This window comes from Chrysochloris asiatica, unplaced genomic scaffold, assembly GCF_000296735.1.
Source record: "Chrysochloris asiatica unplaced genomic scaffold, ChrAsi1.0 scaffold00025, whole genome shotgun sequence".
NCBI classification, from domain to species: domain Eukaryota; kingdom Metazoa; phylum Chordata; class Mammalia; order Afrosoricida; family Chrysochloridae; genus Chrysochloris; species Chrysochloris asiatica.
In genome coordinates, this window is record NW_006408543.1 from 21465809 (window position 1) to 21482479 (window position 16671).

Consider the following 16671-nt stretch of genomic DNA (forward strand, 5'->3'; position numbering starts at 1 on the left):
TTTCAATTCGGTTCCAACTCACAAAAACCCTATACAGAGTTTCCAAGGTTGTGAATCTTTGTGGGAGCTTTTAGAAAGCCTCATCTTTCTCCCTCGTGGTTCATAGTCCAGTGCTTACACTCTAGACTCACCAGGTTCCCCCTTGTTTATATACACAAAAAGATAACAGTATAGCTAATTATGAACATTGTCGTTGTTAAGTGACATCAAATTGGTTTCAACCCATAGCGACTCTGTACAGGGTTTCCAAGGAGCAGCTGGTGAGCTTGAACCACCGACCTTGTTCAAACAGCTTTGTAGTCTGATGCATTAACCCAGAGCGCCACACCAGGACTGGAATTATGAACATAGTCACTTTTATTTCAAATAGAGCCTAATGGTGACCTCAGGTTACAAACTATCAGGGTCTCTGCTAGGCCACAGCAGCACAATAAACATGAAGTCTCTGCCCTCAAGACTTCTCATCAAGTAGACAAGCTGAAAATGTGGTAACATTGCAAAGGGGCACACACAAGTGACTTCTCACCATTTGCTAACTCGGCTCAGCAAGTTCCCTTTGTGAAGTTAATATTTAACCGAAACATCAAGGACCCAAGGAACCTGGATTCTTCAGTCTTAAATCTGCTACCAGCTGTTTGGTGTTAAGTGCCGTCAAGTCGGTTCAGCCTCATGGTGATCCTGTATAGGGTTTCCAAGGACCGGCTGGTGGATTTAAACTTGCTAACCTCATGGTTAGTAGTCAAGTGCTTATCCTACAGCGCCACACCACGACTCCCATTTCTGTATTTATAAAAGGAGTAATATACTACCTGCCATTCTTATCCCAGCACCGTATTCATGAACAAATGAAGCTATTTAAAAGAGCTTTGAAAACTATAAAATACATATTTTCTCAGCTATCACCATCAAATGCTCTGAAAAGGATCACATTAGAAGGTCCTGGGGAGAGAGAAAATCATTAAAAAGATCAACTATACAGGTCAAATCGAGAGTGGTGGGCTCCCTGAGCTTGTCCCCTTCAACTACCCTTCATGTCTGGAAGTGAACTCACCACTGGCTTAAATTTCAGTCAAACAATAAACAGGTCAATTAAGGGAATGATAACTTTAGTGACGAAGCAAACATTAGACTAATCAGCCACTTGAAATAAAAGAACAGCATTCACCCAAAGACAAAGTTCTGGAAGGGTTTAGGAAAGGAGGAAGAATGCAAACAGCAAACACATGAGGCTAGTGAGGTAAGTGATGTTCCACTGGGATTCGGACTCATCACGACCCTGTATCAGGTTTCCAAGAGCAGCTGATGGGTTTGAAACACCGACCTTGTGGTTACCAGCCCAGTGCTTACCATAATCACCACAATCAATGAGATGAAAACAAAATGTGTATGATTCTTGAGTGTAAAACTAATCATCCAGGATGCAAACTTTCATTCAATTCACAATAAAAAGATAAAAATAACCTATTATTTTTCCTATGATTACATTTCCTAGATTTTTAGCAAACTTAAAATTCTTGGTTTGAGATTTTTGACAACTGTTCTTAGTAGCTAGCAATGGTAGTTGGTCCTTGGATGGTTCTGATATCTGGCCCTGTGTGTAGACTATTAACGATGTTGTTCTTATTTCCATTTTTTTTTTTTTTTAATTGCTGTTTGAGTTAAAAGTTCACAGAGCAAATTACTTCACCATTCAACAATTTATACACCTTGTTTCACAAGATTGGTTGCAATCTCAATGTTAACAGCATTCCTTCCATTTCTCACCTAGGCTGTCCATTTCCATTTTTCCTTCCTTCCTATTCCTTCCTGCCTTCTGCGATTTGTTCATGGACAAATGCTGCCTTTTTGGTCTTGTGTGGTTTGTTACTCTGCTGAGTACATGCCTCATGAATGTGACTGTTCACCTTTGTAGGCCTGTTGGTTGTATGACTGCAAGGTGATCCCTAGGGGTGGGTTCAACTCTAGGTTAAAAGAGTGTCTAAAGGGCCACATCTTTTCAGACCAGTGTGTCTGCTCTCTATGATGTTTAATTTTGTTGTACATTTTCCCCCTACTCTGTCCAAGGCCTTCTGTGATCCTGATGAGAGCAGTCAGTAGTGGGAGGCAGGCATCACCTAGGTCTTCTGGTCTCAGGGAAGCGGTGGCTATGGTTTCCATGTTCCATTAGTCGTTTGGACGAATTGTGTCACCGAGTCTTTGATTTTCTTCATACTTCTTTGTTCCAGATAAGAAAAAGCCAATATTACTTCTTAGGTGGATATGCACTAGCTGTTAAAAGCCCCATGGCTACTTACCACAAATGAGCTTAGAGCATGTATTTGTGAACTATGTTAAGATAACTGACTTAGCTGTCATACTAGACTATAGTTCTAAGGTCCCGAGTCAACCCTTGACTCATCTCAACCCAATGTGACAGAGTAGAACTGCCCCATAGGGTTTTCGAGGCTGTAATCCTTATAGGAAAAGATTACTAGTATTTCTCCCATGGAGCCCAAGTAGGTTCAAACTGCTGATCTTTTGGTTAGCAGCCAAACACTTAACTGCACTGCCAGGGTTGCTTCTATAAATGACTCAATCATGTTTTGAGTCTAAATTCAATCTGATTAATAACTGCTACCTATAAATCCGTAGTGGTTACGAATCAGGCTGCGAACCTTAAGGTCAGCAGTTCGAAACTACCAGCTGTTCCGTGGGAGAAAGATGAGGCTTTCTGCTCCCGTAAAGATTTACAGCCTCAGAAACCCTGTACAGGGTCGCTATGAGTCGGAACCAACTCCACGGCACACAACAACAACCTATAAATCAGCTCTGGTAGCACAGTAGTTACGAATCGGGCTGTGAACTGCAAGGGCAGCAGTTCGAAACTACCAGCTGTTCCGCGGGAAAAAAGTAACGCTTTCTGCTCCCGTGAAGATTTACAGCCTCGGAAACCCTGTACAGGGTTCACTATGAATCGGAACTGACTCCACGACAAATAACCACCAACCACCTGTAAATAAATCGCAAGGAGCTCTGGGAGCGTAGTGGTTACGAATTGGGCTGCTAACCTCAAGGTCAGCAGTTCGAAACTACCAGCTGTTTCGTGAGAGAAATATAAGACATTCTGCTCCCATAAAGATTTACAGCCTCAGAAACCCTGTGCAGGGCCACTATGAGTCAGAACTGACACTACGGTACTTAACAACAACAATAAATACCAGTGATTAATCAGAATGAATTTAGACTCGAACACATTTCTCCTTTCATGTGCTGTTATTCAGTGCCACTTTGTCAATTCCAACTCATAGCAACCCTGTATACGGTTTCTGAGGAGCAGCTAGTAGATTTGGAATGCTGCTAACCTTGTAGTTCCCAGTTAATGCTGATCCTAAAGCACCACACCAGAATAAAGAAAATTCTTAGTGTAGGTTTTCTGTGGATTTCTTTTTGATCCAAAGCAACGTACTGGTACACAGGTGGCATCCATCAAATGTTAAAGGAATGAAAAAAAGTAAGTTCTGGTTCAGCTTCACCTTTAACCTCTCTGAGCTCAATTACTTAGGAAATGTGCCCAGACCATGCCAGGTACTCCGTAAATAAACAATTCTCAATTTATGAGTCTTGGTCACCTTTACATTCTTAACAACGATTAAAAACCCCAAAAATCATTTGTTTACATAGGTTGTATCTATTCCGTTCACACTAGAAACTAAAACACAGAATTCTTAAAAAAGATAATACAGCCCTGGTAGTATAGTAGGGTAAGCACTGGACTGCTAACCAAAGGTTGGCAGTTCAATCTCACAAACCGCTGTCTGCTCCAGTAAAGATCCAGTCTCAGAAACCTTATGTAGGGGCCCTATGAATCAGAAGGATCTCAATGGCAGGGAGTTAAATTTGGCTTGGCTTACATGTTAATAATAAACCCAGTCTGTTAAATAACGTTCATTCTATGAAAATCATGTATTTTTTAGAAGATGATTTCTTGTTCAGTTACCTTGTATTATGTTTCTACTAATTTCTTTAAAATCTCGCTTAAAAGAAAAGTTTGAGTCTCATTTGGTATGAAATGCTGTGGTGTAGTACGATGAGCATTGGACTGCTAACCAAGACGTCGGTGGTTCAAGCCTATCAGGCACTCTGAGGGAGAACAATGAGGCTTTCTGCTCCAGTGGAGTTGTAGCCTCGGAAACCTTACCTGGTGTTGTTCTGGGTCGAAACCAGCGAGACGGTGCTTAATAACAAAATTGGTTTGGCTGAAGAACAAGATCAGGTCTCACACAGATATGTAGTTAGGAAAGAGGAGCATTTTATATAGCCTTTTCAAGTGATAATGTGGGTAATCCTTCTGTGATAGTCTAGTAAAACTTGACAAGTGGTAATTTTTTAAAAAGGTTAAAACTGCAACGTAAATTCTTAAACTTAAATCAAGGTCTGGTTTGGTTTTGAACTGTTACATGAAAACCCACTGATTTTTTTAGCATGCATAATATCCTAACAGTATGCACTAGCTTTTTAAAAAAATACCTGCTCAATGAGCCACATAAACTGTGGGCATGTGGCACATTTCATTAAAAAATCGCATTCACTGATAGCACCACTGATTTCAACAGAAAGGTCTTTAAATAGTGGGAAGCTGTTGAGACCATGAAAGTAGACACAAATCCTCCACAATGTTTACTTTCATTTGAATGTTTACTTTTGTCATTGGCAATAATGACTATTAGTTCTTCTCTTCTGTTCACTTTCAAGAAGTCATCTGCCAAATACCTAACATCATTAAAATGATGTTCCACATTTTAATCAAAGATTCTATATCAGAATCCTGATTGTGATTGTAATCATTGTAATGACACAGAGTGTATGATCTGTTAAATGTGGGCCTTGTCCTGTAAACCTTCACTCAATTCAAAGTAAGACATTTTTAATAAAGTGAGTTGATTCAGATAATAACAAAAATGCAAAAAAAAAAAAAAAAAGTGGGGGAAATACAGACTAATCTCCAATTCTCCGGGAATCTAGACTTTCTGGAGCCATTAAGGCCAGATGAAGTCTCCAAACTACTGCTCTGAGAAAACCTTTCTATCTTAAACCCCAAATACCTTTAAACCAAACAATAATTTAGCTTAATCAGTAAAGAATGTAGGCCTTGAACATTATGCTCGTTTAAGAACTATCTAAATGGGATCAAATCGACAAAACCAACTAGAGATTAGATAGAATAGTTAGCATGCAATGAGTGAAGGGGAAAGGACCATTTAAAAAATGAGAATGGCCACACAACTTAGATCAGTGTCACTGAACAGTACATGCGGTATCCACTGTAGACATTATCAACATGCTATACATATATGCAAGGAGCTCTGGTAGCGTAGTGGTTACGAATCAGGCTGTGAACCGCAAGGTCAGCAGTTCGAAACTACCAGCTGTTCCACGGGAGAAAGAGAAGGCTTTCTGCTCCCGTAAAGATTTACGGCCTTGGAAACCCTGTACAGGGTCGCTATGAGTCGGAACCGACTCCACGGCACATAACAACAACAACAACAATACATATATGCTATATACATTATCAACAAATGAGTTGTTTTTTAAAAATGGTATTCCATTCAAAAGGTGGCTAATTCAGATCTCAACTCAATCACACCAGTTTGTTTTGCTTTTACAAGACAACATACTTCATTATACAGAGGGGCTTCAGGGTACACATAGAGGAAGGGCTTCAAAAAGCTCATGGAAAAATTCTACTGTGTTTTAATGCCACATTTTCCATGAACTCTTTAAAGCCCCCTCATACAGTTCTACTCAGTATACAAACTACTTTCTATTACCTCACAATGAATATTCAAAAGAGATAGGCAAGGGCCAGGGTTTAAAATAATGCGATGTCATTCTTTAAACTTTTTTTTTTTTTTTTCAAATGGGGGGTGGGGACAGTGAATATTACAATGATTTCAAGCATGAGTTTGATGTGACCATCTTGAGTTAAAGTGTTCCAGATTTATTTTATCCACCACTGCTTGGAGATAACTGAAATGTCAACACAGCGAAAAATGACAAATACCATCGTAGTCCAAACCCATTGCAACCAAGTCTGTTCCAATTCCTAACAACAGAGTTTCTAAGACTATAAATCTTTATGGGTGCAGACAGCAAAATCCTTCTCCCTTGGAGCAGCTGGTGGGTTTGAACTACCAACCTTCCAGTTAGCAGCCCAATGCCTAACCCACAGCACCACCAGACTTCTTACCATCTTGTTATGTGCCATCAAGTCAATTCCAATTCATAGATACCCCATTGTGTGTCTGAGGAGTGGCTGGTGGGTGTGACCCACAAACCTTGAGGTTCAAAACCACACAGACCTTGCAGTCCAGTGCTTATCCTACAGAGCCACACCAGGACTCCTATTTTCTCAGCATTACTATATAAATAGCTTTTTCTTAAAGAGACTCTCGAGTCCTTTTGAATTGCTCTCATATGTGGCGAGTTTGAGCTATAGGATACATTGGTTTTGGAGCCAAACAGATCCAGGTGTTGACCATAAAGCTTGCTCAAGTAAGCATTCAAAGTCTGTCTCCTGACTCGTACAACTGAAGATCTTACCTCATACCTTCCAACGTTCACCTGCAGAATTTCTTATAAATTAATAAAACAACAATAAACATAGTAACTGGTCCACAGTAAACACACCAAGTATAAACCACAGAAGGAGGGAGAGGAAATTACTGTTCCAAGGGCAGAAAAAAAGAGATTGGAAGAAAATATAGTGATCTAAAAACAAAACGCACTGAGCCATTTAAGGCAAATGCCAGGAAGCCTCAAATATCCATATGCACAATAACAGTCTGAAGACAAATGTCATGGGAAAAGGAATGAGACTAGGGAAAACAAAAGAAAACCAGACCAACATTAGGAAAAACATGATAGACCCTGAAAAGAGGCAACCAATTTCCCAACACCGTATTTCGAGGAGGTTTGAAGAAAGAAAAAAGTCAATAAAACAAACAAGATTTGGGAAAGGTAAGAGGGCTCCCTCCAAAGAGACGATGGGAGAAATACATTCACTAAAACGCAACGAGCTGCAAAGTCTACATGTTATTAGGCTAACAGCAAAAAAAACTTACCAACATAAGCTCCTAATTCTTGCAATTTCCCCTTAATGGCACTCTGAGGGAGGGGAAAAAACGTGCGGATGAGAAAGGCGGCTCTTAGGAAACAAGACGACTCTGCAGCGCGGAGGCAGCTTGGAAGGTGCGCGCAGCTCCTCGGTCCCTAGACGGCCAGGTGGGGGCGGGGAGGCGCCTCGGCCCCCCGCCCCCACGGCGCCCCCTCCAGCCGCGACCCCAGTGCGTTTCTCACCCGGCTGGCAGGCGTCCTTCCGTTTCCCCGGGACTCCTTCCTCACCTGCAGCCGGTCGCGCAGTCCCAGGCCGCGTCGGCGCCCAGGCCCCAGGCGCAGCTGCCCGGCCCGGAGCCCGTCTGGAGCGCCGGTGGATACGCCAGGCCGCGGCGGCTAGGCCGGGCCCGCCGTCCCCGTTACTCCTGACAACCGCCCGCCCGCCGCGACCCGACCCCAGACCCGTTTCCCGCCCCCGCCCGGCGCCAGCTGACACGGGCCTCACCCGGATCTTGCGGCTGATTTCGGTGCCGATCTCCATGGCTCCGCGGCGGGCGGCGGGCGGCGGACTGGAGACTGGCGGCGCTAAGCTTACCCGGAGCCCGTCGCGACTCCACTCCGCAGACCCGCCACCGCTACCGCCGCTCCGCCCCCGGCCGCGCGCACTGCGTGCCCCGCCCCCGCCGACCAGCGCACGGGAGTGAGCGGGGCCGAGCGGGTGGGACTGCGCATGCGCGAGCCCGAGCGGCCAAGTCTGAGCTCCCGCGCTCTCTGCTGGTGGTGAAAAGTACCGAAGCCCTCTTGAGTCCCTGGGAGCCTTTCAGGTTCCCTTCCTGGTGTGGCGCTGTGGCTTAATGCGTCAGACTGCAAAGCCATTTGAACTTCAAGGTCGGTGGTTCAAGCTCATCAGCTGCTCCTCGGAAACCCTATACAGGGTCGCTATGGGTTGGAATAGACTGGACGGCACTTAACAACGATGCCTAGTGTGGTGCTGTAGGATAAGCGCTGGGGCGCAAGGTCGGCTTGAACCACAAGGTCAGCGGTTCAAACTCACCAGCTGTCTTTGGAAACTCTATACAAGGTCGCTGTGAATCAGAACCGACTCCACGGCACTTAACACCAATTTATCCATCAGAGCCCTGGTTTGGTACTGTTGGAGTGCTAAGCGCAAAGTCAGCGGTTCAAACCCACCAGCTGTTCCTCGGAAGCCTACAGAGGATCACTTGTCAGCACTTACACAGTTAGTTCTTGAAGAGAGGCTAGTGGGTTTGAACTGCTGATATTGCGGTTAGCAGTGCAGAGGTTTCGTTACATTTACACTTGGAGGTGGAAATGAATAGCCAGCAAACAACCAGTCTATGAGCATGCTTTCTTTAACTCTACGCATGCGCTGGTTTTCCTGAGACTGGTTCTGCCTCCCAGTCACCAAGCCCATCAGTGGTGTGTCCCCAAAATTGAGTCCTGATCTTACTCCTATCTCTCAGTGCCTCTTTTGGGGAACTCTTGTTCTCAGCATGTTAGCTGTCACCTTACTGCTGATGAGAACCATTTGTTCCATCAGACCCAAGTTCTCATTTCAATTCCACTCCCAGGCTCCAGCTGACCACAGGCATGGCTGGCATTTTCTCCAAAATCAGAACTGAAGTCTTCATCATTTTCTTTCCACCCCCACTGGAATTGTTTGCTGGAAGTCCTGTGGCACTGTAGAATAATGCACTGGACCACAACGCCAACTTAATCAAAAGGTTGGCTGTTCAAACTCACCAGGCACACCTTGAAAACCCTATATCATTGCTGATGTCCGATGGATCTTGGCTGAAAGCACAGAATAATCACAAACATGTTTACCTGTGCTTTGTTGACTACGCAAAGGCTTTCAATTGTGTGGATTATGACAAGCTATGGACAACATTGCAAAGTATGAATATTCCGGAACACTTAATTGTGCTCATGAGGAGTCTGTACGTGGACCAAGAAGCAGTTGTTCAAACAGAACATGGGAACACTGATAGGTTTAAAATTTAAAAAGGTGTGCTACAAGGTTGTATTCCTTCACCATACTTATTCAACCTGTATGATGAGCAAATAATCCAAGAAGCTAGGTTCTATGAAGAAAAATGTGACATCAGGATTGGAGGGAGACTCATTAACAACCTGCGATATGCAGATGATACAACCTTGCTTGCTGAAATTAAAGACGTCTTAAAACATTTACTGATGAAGATCAAAGAGCACAGCCTTCTGTACGGATTACATCTCAATGTAAAGAAAACAAAAATCCTCACTATTGAACCAATCAACATTCTTATCAACAGAGAAAAGATTGAAGTTGTCAAGGACTTCATTGTTCTTGGATCAACTATCAACATGCATGAAAGCAGCAGTCAAGAAATCAAACGATGTATTGCATTAGGCAAATCTGCTGCACAGGACCTTTTTAAAGTGTTGAAGAGCAAAGATGTCAGCTTGAAGACTAAGGTGCACCTGACCCAAGCCATGGTATTTTCAATAACCTCATATGCATGTGAAAGTTGGACAGTGAATAAGGAAGACCATAGAAGAATTGATGCAATTGAGTTATGGTGTTGGAGGAGAATATTGAAAGTGCCATGGGCTGCCAAAAGAACCAATAGATCCATTTTGAAAGAAGTGCAATCAGATTGCTCCTTGGAGGCCAAAATGGCCAAACTTCGTCTCTCATACTTCGGACATATTGTCAGGAGGGACCAGTTGCTGGAGAAGGATCTCATGTTTGGTAAGGCGGAAAGTCAGAGATAAAAAGGAAGACCCTCAACAAGATGGATTGGCCAAGTGGCAGCATCGATGGACTCAAGCGTGGCAACAGTAGTGAGGTTGGCCCAGGATTGGGCAGTGTTTTGTTCTGTTGTGCATAGGGTTGCTATGAGTCGGTGCCAACTCGATGGCTCCTAACAACAACTCTTGACCTGGGAGTTCTGGTGTGGTGCTGTAGATTAATGCGCCAGACTGCAAAGCCATTTGAACTGCAAGGTTGGCAGTTCAAGCTCACCAGCTGCTCCTCAGAAACCCTATACAGGGTCGCTATGGGCCGGAATCGATTCACTAGCACTTAACAACAACAACTCTTGACCTACTAATTTCTATCCATTGCAGCTTCATTGTCTCAATCATTTTCATAAAACCTGGGAACGAGAGTACACACAGAGGTTTCCGGTTTCCCCAATGCTGATTACTGAGAGTGATCTGTGCTATTTATTCATTGCTGCACAACAAATAATCACACATTTTTTTAAAAAACGTCACACGTTATCTCACAGTTCCCGTGGGTCCAGGCACAGCTGAGCTGTGCCTTCTGCTCAAGTCTCACCAGGGTGAATCAGGGTGGTGGCCAGGCTGCTCCTCATCCGGAGGTCTAACGGAAGAAGAATCTGCTTCTAAACTCATTCCGGTTGTTGAAAGAATGTAATTTCCTTGAGACTTTTGGAGCCAAGATCCTGGCTTTTTGCTGGCTGTTCTCAGGTTTGCCCTCAGTACCTTGCAGGTACATTTCTCCAGCAAGACTGCTCGTTTATCAAGCTGGCAAAGAACATTTCTCAGCTTGATGAGGGCTTTCACCTGATTAAAGCAGGTCCACTCAGAGCCTAAGGACCTCTGGTGGCGTAGTGGTTACGAATCAGGCTGCTAACTGCAAGGTTTGCAGTTCGAAACTACCAGCTGTTCTGCGGAAGAAAGATGAGGCTTTCTGCTCCCGTAAAGATTTCCGGCCTCGGAAAGCCTGTACAGGGTCGCTATGAGTCGGAACCAACTCCACGGCACATAACAACAACAACTCAGGGCCTGAATCAAACTCAACTGATTCAAGACCCAATTCCACCTGAAACACCTCTTCACTGTTGCCATATTCGCTTACTAGAAGAAAGCCACAGGTCTCCCTTACCTCCAAAAACAAAGGATTATAACAGAGACAAGAGTCATGGAGGTCACCTAGGGTCTGTCTGTCACCTGATCCCTTCATAATTTTCTCAATGCCTCTAACATCGAGTTGGGAACAAGTAGTATGACACTTCATATATGAGGGGCTTTAGAAAGTTTGTGGGAAAATTAAATTAAAAGAGAATTTTTCCACAAACTTTTTGAAACCTGCTTTTATTCTATAATGTCAACTGTATGTGTTTCTTCCCTAAATCATAAACTTACGTTGTTGTTGCTAAATGCCATGGAGTTGCTTCTGACTCATTGTGACCCTGTACAGAGTTCCCAAGGAGCACCTGGGGGGTTTGAACCCCTGATCTAGTTGTTCAAAGTCCAGTGCTTATCCTACAACACTATACTCAGCAGGTCTTTCTATTATCTCCAAAATCTCGTCCAGGATGCTATTGTTATTTAGTGCCTTAGAATCAGTTCTGACTCACAGAGACCCTGTATAGAGTTTTCGAACCTATAAATCTTTACAAGAACAGAAAGCCTCACCTTTCTCCCTCAGAGAAACGTGTGGCTTTGAACTGCCAACATTGTGGTTAGCAGTCCAGTGCTTATCCTACAGTGCCACACTTGTTAAGTGTCATCGAGTTGGTTCTGACTCATGCCAACTTTGTATAGGGTTCGCAAGTAGCAGCTGATAAGTTTGAACTGCTGACGTTGCAGCTCAAACTGAACTTTCAGTCCAGTGCTTATCTTACAGCACCATATCATAAACCCACTCATAGGGACCACATATAGGGTTTTTGAGACTGTAAGTCTTTCTAGGAGCAGAAACTTCTATTTCTCCTGCAGAGCAGCTGGTGGGTTTGAGCGGCCAACCTTTTGGTTAGTAGTCCAATGCTTATCCTACAGTACCACCAGGGCTCCTTAAATACATAATAAGCACCCATTAACTATTTGTTGAATAAATGATTAAAGACCTCAGTAACGAAAGCATTTATCAGAGCTAAAGCAAGAGATCACGCTATCCAGCAGCAGACAGTAGACCCATGGACTGAGAAAGACTGTGTGCCTGTAGGTAGGACAAGCTTGCAAAATGTGCCATTTGGACATTTAAATGAATATATATTTTTTGTTTTGTGTGTGTCCATCACATATTTTTGCTTTGTTGATTTGTGAAAAATAAGATGTCAAAGGGAATCCACAGGGAGGAAGCAGGAAATTTTCTTGTAGAAAAGGGATTGTAATCATTGAGATGACGTAAAAGGCAAGATTGGTTGAGGGTAAAGCTGATGATCTTGTCTGTTAACCTTCACTCAATTTACAGTAAAAAGTTAAAAAAAAGAAAGAGAGATCACACTGTCGTTGAGTATTGATGAAAGGCAGTAAAGCAGAGTGTCTGCGAATAAGAACAAGGTCATGGGAGTCAGATGGCCTGCCACTCCCTCTGAGTCCTTAGGCAACTAGCCCCTCTGCGTCTCAGTTTTCATATCTATGACATGGTGTGACATTAGTTTGTGGCACTGTAGGATAAGCACAGGACTGCTAACCTCAAGGTTGGTTGTTCAAACTCACCAGACACACCTCAGAAACCCTATACAGGGTTGATTTGAGTCGCTCAGGTACAGGAATTCGAAACTACCTGTGGTTCCGTGGAAGAAAGATGAGGCTTTCTGCTCCCATAAAGATTTACAGCCTCGGAAACCCTGTACAGGGTCGCTATGAGGCGGAACTGACTCCACGGCACGTAACAACAACAAATTGCTGTTTAGTGCTGTTGAGCCAGTTTTGACTGATAGTGACTTGTATAGGGTTTCAGAGGAGCAGCTGGTGGGTTTGAACTGTTGTCCTTGTGGTTTGAAGCCCAGTGTAGATCCTACAGCACCATGAGATAGTAAATGCTCATATTTAGCGTGACACTGCTGGGAGCCAGAAAACCAAGTCCTTGCTTTCAAGACCCTCACAATCCAATGCCTATAGATAGGTAAATTGTTTTCTATTTCTGTTTCATTCCGAGTAAGAGTAATACCGTATGTTACCATTGGTTGTAGTAGTGGTGATGTGCTGTGGAGTTGGTTCCAACTCATAGGGACCTTTGCAGGGTTTCCAAAGCTGTAAATCTTTATGGGAGCAGAAACCTCATCTTTTTCTTGAGGAACGACTGGTAGTTTCGAACTGCTGACCTTGAGGTTAGCAGCCCAACTCATAACCCCTTTGATACCAGAGCTCCTTGTATCTTACCATTATTGGATACAGAATTCTCAGGCCATATTTAGAGAATATTTTGTAAAGAACACAGAATGTATTCATTAAAATGTATTCAAGAACAGAGAAATTTTGTTATGACACACTCAAAATTCGCTTGACTATTAGGACAATGTTATGTGTCTCAGTTATCTGGTGCTGCTATAACAGAAATCCCACAAATGGGTAGCTTTAGCAATGAGAATTTTATTCTCTTACGGTTTAGGAGACTTGAAGTCTGACTTCAGAGTGCCAGCTCTGGGGAAAGGTCCTTGTCTCCTTTCGGTATCGGTAGGCAGGCATTCCTTGGAGATCTCCATGTGTCTTAGTATCCATTGTTCCCTGGACCTAGGAGCTTTAGAGTGCAGGGACTTCAGGTCCAAAGGGCACATTCCACTCGCTACTCTTCTTTCTTGGTGGTAGCAAGTCCCTTTTTCTCTGTTCACATCTCTCTCTTGTAATACAAGAAAGCTACTGTATGCCACACCCTTGGGGATCTCCCATATGTAGATCTTGGAGTCTTGATGTGGCTTTATGGGATAAGCACTAGACTTCTGATCTCAAGAGGTAGAGGTTCAAACCAACAAACTGCTCTTTGGAAACACTATACATGATCAATATGAGTCAGGACTTATTCAAAGACACATAACGACAACATCCCAACTGTAATCCTCTTCTTCTTTTATCACATCATGGGAGACCATCATTTAACTGCCAAACACTGAGAAGAATGGCCCAGCCAAGCTGATGCGTACTTTGGGAAGACATAAAACCATGGATTGAATTGTGTCCCCCAAGATGTTGAAGACCTACCCCTGTGTCTGTGAATGTGACCCTGTCTGGGAATCAGAGTTATCTTCTGTTATGTCAGTGACGTTGTAACTGAGTAGGGTTGGTTCTAAATCTAAAGAGTTACTGTTGTTGTTGTTGTCAGGTGCCATCGAGTCGGAACCGACTCATAGCGACCCCATGCACAGCAGAACGAAACAATGTTCGATCCTGGGCCAACCTCACCACCGCTGCCACCCCCGAGTCCATCAATGATGCCACCTCGCCGATCCATCTCGTTGGGGGTCTTCCTCTTTTTCTCTGACCCTCCGTCTTACCCAGCATGACATCCTTCTCCAGCAACTGTTCCCTCCTGACAATATGTCCAAAGTGTGAGAGACGAAGCTTAGCCATCCTGGCCTCCAAGGAGCACTCTGGCTGCACTTCTTCCAAAACAGATCTATTGGTTCTTTTGGCAGTCCATGGCACTTTTAGTATTCTCCTCCAACACCACAACTCAAAGGCATCAATTCTTCTACGATCTTCCTTAAGTCTTATAAAGAGGGACCAGACACAGATGTACACACACACACAGGGTGAAGATCCTCCTACAAATCAAGGAACGTCAAGAAGCTGAGGGCAAGGAAGCCTCCCTTCAGAGTTGATGCCCTGATTTGAACATTTAGCCTCCTCCCAATCTGTTAATTGTCTTCCAAGTTTCTTGGCATAGATGAGTGAGTGCCTCCTGTGCCACCTCACTTTCTTGAAAGATTTCAATTTTTATTCCATCAATTCTTAGTGCCTTTTTCTTTGCCAATTCCTTCAATGCACCTTGGACTTCTTCCTTCAGTATCATTGGCTCTTGATCATATGCTACCTCTTGAAACGGTTGAACACCGACCATTTCCTTTTGGTATAGTGACTCTGTGTATTTCTTCCATCTTCTTTTGATGCCTTCTGCATCATTCAATATTTTGCCCAGAGAATCTTTCAACAATGAAAGTCGAGGCTTGAATTTTGTCTTCAGTTCCCCCAGCTTGAGAAATGCTGACCGTTTTCTTCCCTTTTGGTTTTCTGACTCCAGATCTTGACATATTTCATTGTAATATTTGACTTTGTGTTCTCGAGCTGAACTTTGAAATTTTCTGTTCAGCTCTCGTCCCTCCTCATTTCTTCCATTTGCTTTAGCATCTCTACGCTGGAGAGCAAGTTTCAGTGTCTCTTCTGACATCTATTTTGACCTTTTTCTTCTTTATTGTCTTCTTAATGACTTTTTGCTTTCTTCCTGTATAATGTTCTTGATGTCATCCCACAACTCTTCTGGTCTTCTTTCTTTAGTGTTTAATGTATAAAATCTGTTTTTCAGATGATCTCTAAATTCAGGTGGGATATATTCAAGGTCATATTTTGGCTCTCGTGGACTGGTTTTCATTTTCTTCAGCTTCAGTCTAAATTTTCAGATAAGCAATTGATGGTCTGTTCCACAATCTGCCCCTGGCCTTGTTTTGACTGATGACGTGGAGCTTTTCCACCATCTCTTTCCACGGATGTAGTCAATTTGATTGCTGTGTATTCAATCTCATGAGGTCCATGTGTATAATAGTCTCTTATGCTGTCTAAAGAAGGTATTTATGATGAATAAATCATTGGTTTTGCAAAATTCTATCATGTGATCTCCAGCATCATTTCTATCACCGAGTTCATATTTTCTAACTATTGATCCTTCCACTTTGCTTCCAACCTTTGCTTTCTAATCACCAATAATGATCAATACATTTTGATTGCATGTTTGATCAATTTCAGATTGAAGGAGTTGATAGAATTTTTTTATTTCATCCTCACTGGCTTTAGTGGTGGGTGTGTAAATTTGAATAATAGTGGTATTAACTGGGCTTCCCTGTAGGCGCATGGATATTATCCTATCACAGATAGCGTTGTACCTCATGACTGATCTGGATATGCTCCTTTTGACGATGAATACAACACTATTCCTCTTCAACTTGTCATTTCTGGCATAGTAAACCACGTGATTGTCAGATTCAAAATGGCCATTTTGAATCTGACAATCACGTGGTTTACTATGAGTCCATTTCAGCTCACTAAAGCTTAAGATATCGATGTTTATGCATTCCATTTCATTTTTGAGAATTTCCAATTTTCCTAAGTTCATATATTCCATGTTCCAATTTTCAATGGATGTTTCCAGCTGTTTCTCTTCATTTCAAGTTGTGCCCCATCATCAAATGAAGGTCCCAGGGCTTTACTCCATTTGTATCATCACGGTCAACTCTACTTTGAGGAGGCAGCTCTTCCTCAGTCACATTTTGAGTGCCTTCCAACCTGAGGGGCTCATTTTCCGGCACTATGTCTGACAGTGTTTCTCTGCTACTCATGAGGTTTTCAGTGCTAAATATTTAGAAGTAGTCCGTCTCTCCTTCTTCCTAGTCTGCCTTCATCTAGAAGCTCATCTGAAACCTGTCCATCATGGGTAACCCTGCTGGTATTTAAAATACTCGTGGCATAGTTTCCAGAATCACAGCAACTCACAAGCCACCACAATACGACAAACTGACAGACGAGTGGAGGCCAACTGATTGGAAGAGATCCATATTTATGCCCATTTCAAAGAGTCTAACTGATTGGAAGAGATCCATATTTATGCCCATT

General features: G+C 43.1%; 1 protein-coding gene across 2 annotated transcripts in view; it reads right to left on the bottom strand.

Moving 5' to 3' along the window:
* Positions 1 to 7741, bottom strand: part of ZC3H14 (zinc finger CCCH-type containing 14) — a 55280-nt gene extending 47539 nt beyond the window's left edge. The window contains exons 1-2 of one of the 2 annotated variants that reach the window (XM_006839585.1): positions 7598 to 7741; positions 7101 to 7143 (exon numbers count right to left, since the gene is read on the bottom strand). In XM_006839585.1, the coding sequence (XP_006839648.1) occupies positions 7101 to 7143; positions 7598 to 7633 (79 nt within the window). In that variant the 5' untranslated portion in view covers positions 7634 to 7741. Of the gene's footprint in view, positions 1 to 7100; positions 7151 to 7597 lie in introns of those variants that run through there. The other variant, XM_006839586.1, reaches the window with a different exon arrangement.
* Between the last annotated feature and the right edge of the window lie 8930 nt (positions 7742 to 16671).